At 40.6% G+C, this 3,535-nt stretch overlaps 1 protein-coding gene across 1 annotated transcript in view; it reads right to left on the reverse strand.

Annotated features, from left to right (window-relative positions):
- Window positions 1-948: 948 nt before the first annotated feature.
- cdh11 (cadherin 11, type 2, OB-cadherin (osteoblast)) overlaps window positions 949-3,535 on the reverse strand; it is an 84,887-nt gene continuing 82,300 nt past the window's right edge. Inside the window, exon 16 of the mRNA XM_070977461.1 lies at window positions 949-3,535. This exon is cut by the window's right edge and continues 33 nt beyond it. Within this exon, the coding sequence (XP_070833562.1) occupies window positions 3,203-3,535 (333 nt within the window). The 3' untranslated portion in view covers window positions 949-3,202.

The raw sequence follows: 3,535 nt of genomic DNA on the forward strand, positions 1-3,535 counted from the left end.
ATTTGTCCTGCTATCTCTTGCACCCACATAGGCAGAAAATGCGGCTCTGATACAGTGCAGAGATTACTGCATGTGTCTCCCTCTGGATGCTAAGCTTCAGAATAAACAGTGTCCCCCAGGCCAGCCTGCTGTCACTTTAAAAGGGTTTTATTTTTATACTAGTGATGTGCCTCCACAATGGCAATATCATTGGGTCAAAATTTTTTGTCTTCGACCTTGATTTGTGACCAAATACCTGCAAAAGTAATGCCATTCCCATCAGCCTCAGCTGCACATTGTGTTTACTGTTCACTGTCAGATATTAGCATGCTGAACATCTATATCAGATGTCAGACATGGTGAATACTTTACCTGCTAAACGTCAGCATGTTAGCATTGTTACTTTGTTGTTAACATTGAGCTCAAAGCACCACTGTGCTGAAGTACAGCCTGACAGAGGAGTTCAGAACAAAACAGCCCTGTGTTAAAAACAACTCACAGGTACGAGGTACAATGTGAAATATGTTCCAGGATGTCCAGTTAAAAGCTTTTCAGATGCTACAGTAGTGTGGTTTATAATTTAATGAGACATGATTTTATCACAACAGCAATGACAACCGCAAGGTAAAGAGTAGAACTCCAGAGTTCCAAGCGTTACAGAGTAATTCACCAGGAATGTGCCCTTGCATGGATTTGATCGGTCACTGCTGTTCCTTGCCAGATGATATTTCTTTGAAGCAAATGTTTAGTCGGGTTCAGGTACGTTGCCGCACTGGTCTCATTCAAATGAATGAGGGATCTGTGTTTTTACCTGCAGGCCTGAAGTCAGACTGAATGTCTTCGGCTTGTTTTTGTGTATTTTAATGCTTTCCTTTCATTACCAAACAAATTGTCCCATATGTAAGATGTAACAATGTTAGCAGTGAAGTCAGAGAAGCCAACACAAAGTTTATTCCCACAGAGCTCAGTATCATTTTATAAAAAGAGCATTTATTTCAAAGTTTTTTTTCGCTTCGGAGATTGAAGCACATAGTAAAGCAACAGTACAATGTTCAGAAAATATAAGTGTGATGCTGTAACATTTTTTTAATCTTATCTTCTTAACATGTTTTTGTTGTAATACTGGAATATTTTGCATGTATACTAAAATAAGAACTTTTAAAATTGTACAAATTGGTACCATAAAACTTGACAGAGAATAAAAACGAGGCGTTCTCTCACTGCAACAAACACAGATTGCTAGTTTTCCTCTTAAACAGGGAGAAAGAAGAAGAAACGCCAAATAATCTAAAAAAACAAAACAAAAGCAAAAGAAATGAAAGAGGTTGTGTTCACACAGGCAAAAACCAATGCTGATGTTCAACTTTTGGCAGTACGCTTCTTATAGCTGTCCAAAAATGAAAACTGAATAGCATGTGGTCTCCCCATGTTTAGACATCCATAAGAACATGAAGTCTGCGCTGCAAAGAGTTAAACATGAATTTGTTCCTGTGTAGCTGCAGCCAAAGAAAGAACAATTATTGTCAGAATAATGATAATAATAATAATAAAAAACAACAATAATAATCATAATAATATAATAACATTAAAAAAGAGATTGAACAAGAATGTACACGCTTAAAAAGGATGTTCTGATTTCAGCCTCTTCGTACATGTGGCTCAGAAAACACACCTTGTGTTATTTTCCAATGGGCACATTTTATGTTTAAATAGCAACGTATGTTGATACAACAGACGTTGCTGCCAACATAGCTGGTGTTGGGAAAAAACACAATGCACATTTTCCCGGTCTACATTTACCACGCTGGCAGAAACAGCACATCCCATTTTTAAGAGTGCACGAGGCGCAAGTTGGATCCTCAGAGTGATATATCACATGTCTGCACATTGCTCTGTACATACCTAACATGGAGAATAGTTTGCTTTCTTAATATACTTTTCAAGTTACAAAAAGAAACAAAAGGAGAAAAAAAGAGAATGCACTGCGTTGCAAGAGTGTCCATTAAGTTTAAGGCGATTTTTCGAGCTCACAGGTTTTTACTCATTGTGATTGATCATCATTGGTGGACTCTGAATGAGGAAGTGATCATTCATTGGTGGATTCGGTATGGGAAGTGACTGTTGATGGCAGGAATGGGGACACTGGGACGAGGATAGGGGCAGGTGTGGAGGAGGACAGCTTTTCTTTTCACACCTTCTCCGCAGTGAAGAATGAAAACAAAGAATCATCCACAGTTTTTAATTGATTCCATGTTGACTCTGTCTCTTTTTGGGAGTAGAAAAAGGTATTCGTGTAGCATTTTCACAGATACTCAGTCCTTGTGTGTTCATATGTCTGTGTGTCGCTACTGAAGCTAGCGGTCTCGATCATTACACTTGTTGTGTTTACCCCTGGAGTTGTTGTTTATTTATTATAAGGCCACCATACTGTGAAGATGCTGTGAGCTTCTTCAAAGTATCAACAACCCAGAGTCTGTCATGCTATCTAAACCACGGTACCTGCTGATTTTTGCACACACAACGACAAATTTGAGAAGGAGCTGTTTCATCTGTTCTGTTTGATCCTACTGACACATCGCCATTACCTTGTCACTCTCTTGCTCTTCCATAACATCAAGTGTTTTCTGAATCCCATACTAACTTTTTCTTTTAATTTGCTTATATCTCTCTTTACATACACCACACCAAAGAGAGCAACTCGGGAAAATGTACCCCACACAGGAACATGTGACGGGAATAACATTTCTCTCTGGAACCGTTGAGGAAGTACGTGAATCCAGTCCACAAAAGTATATTGAACCTCTAATAAACTAAACAGTTAGCTATAAGCACGTCATTTTGATCATACAGCAACGTTTTTTTCCCCCCAACAATTTACTTTCAAACCAACAAACTGTTGACATAACAAATCTCCCAGCCCTACAATGCTCAGTCTGTAGAAAGAGAGCGGGAAGGAGACATAGGGGGGAAAGGGGAGACTTGGGAAAAGCTGGGAGCGGTTTGAGTCCAAGCGTTCATTACGTGTTCATTAACAAATCATCTTGGAGGACCGGGGAGGCGCCACAGGAGGGAGAGCTGTTAACGTCCATCGACAAATTGGCATGAATTGATCAGGTGGTGGTCGGAAACAATTGGATTTTGAGGAGTGTTAACCCTTAGTTAACGAATCCTCATGGAATCAATAAATCAGAAATCGGGGGGCGTCCACTCAGTAAGACCACTGTTAAGAGTCTTCACCATCATCCCCATCGTGCATGGAGCAGTCTTTGGTCCCGTACAAATCTGCCAGCTTCTTAAACCTCGGCCCCCAACTCTGCAGATAGTCATAATCCAAGTCAGACTCTGTTGTGACAGACTCGAGGGAGCTCAATGACCCAGCCAATGATCCTCTGCCTTCGTATCCGTAGATCTGAATGGAGTCGTAAGGAGGTGCAGTCGGGTCACTGTCAGCCTCTGCAATTCGAGTCTTAATGAAGTCATCAACATCAACGCTGTTGGCTGCAGGACGGCCACTGCCGGGCCTGATGGGATATTGAAGCTCTGGTTTGATGTCCTT

This window comes from Chaetodon trifascialis, chromosome 13 (genome assembly GCF_039877785.1).
Source record: "Chaetodon trifascialis isolate fChaTrf1 chromosome 13, fChaTrf1.hap1, whole genome shotgun sequence".
NCBI lineage: Eukaryota > Metazoa > Chordata > Actinopteri > Chaetodontiformes > Chaetodontidae > Chaetodon > Chaetodon trifascialis.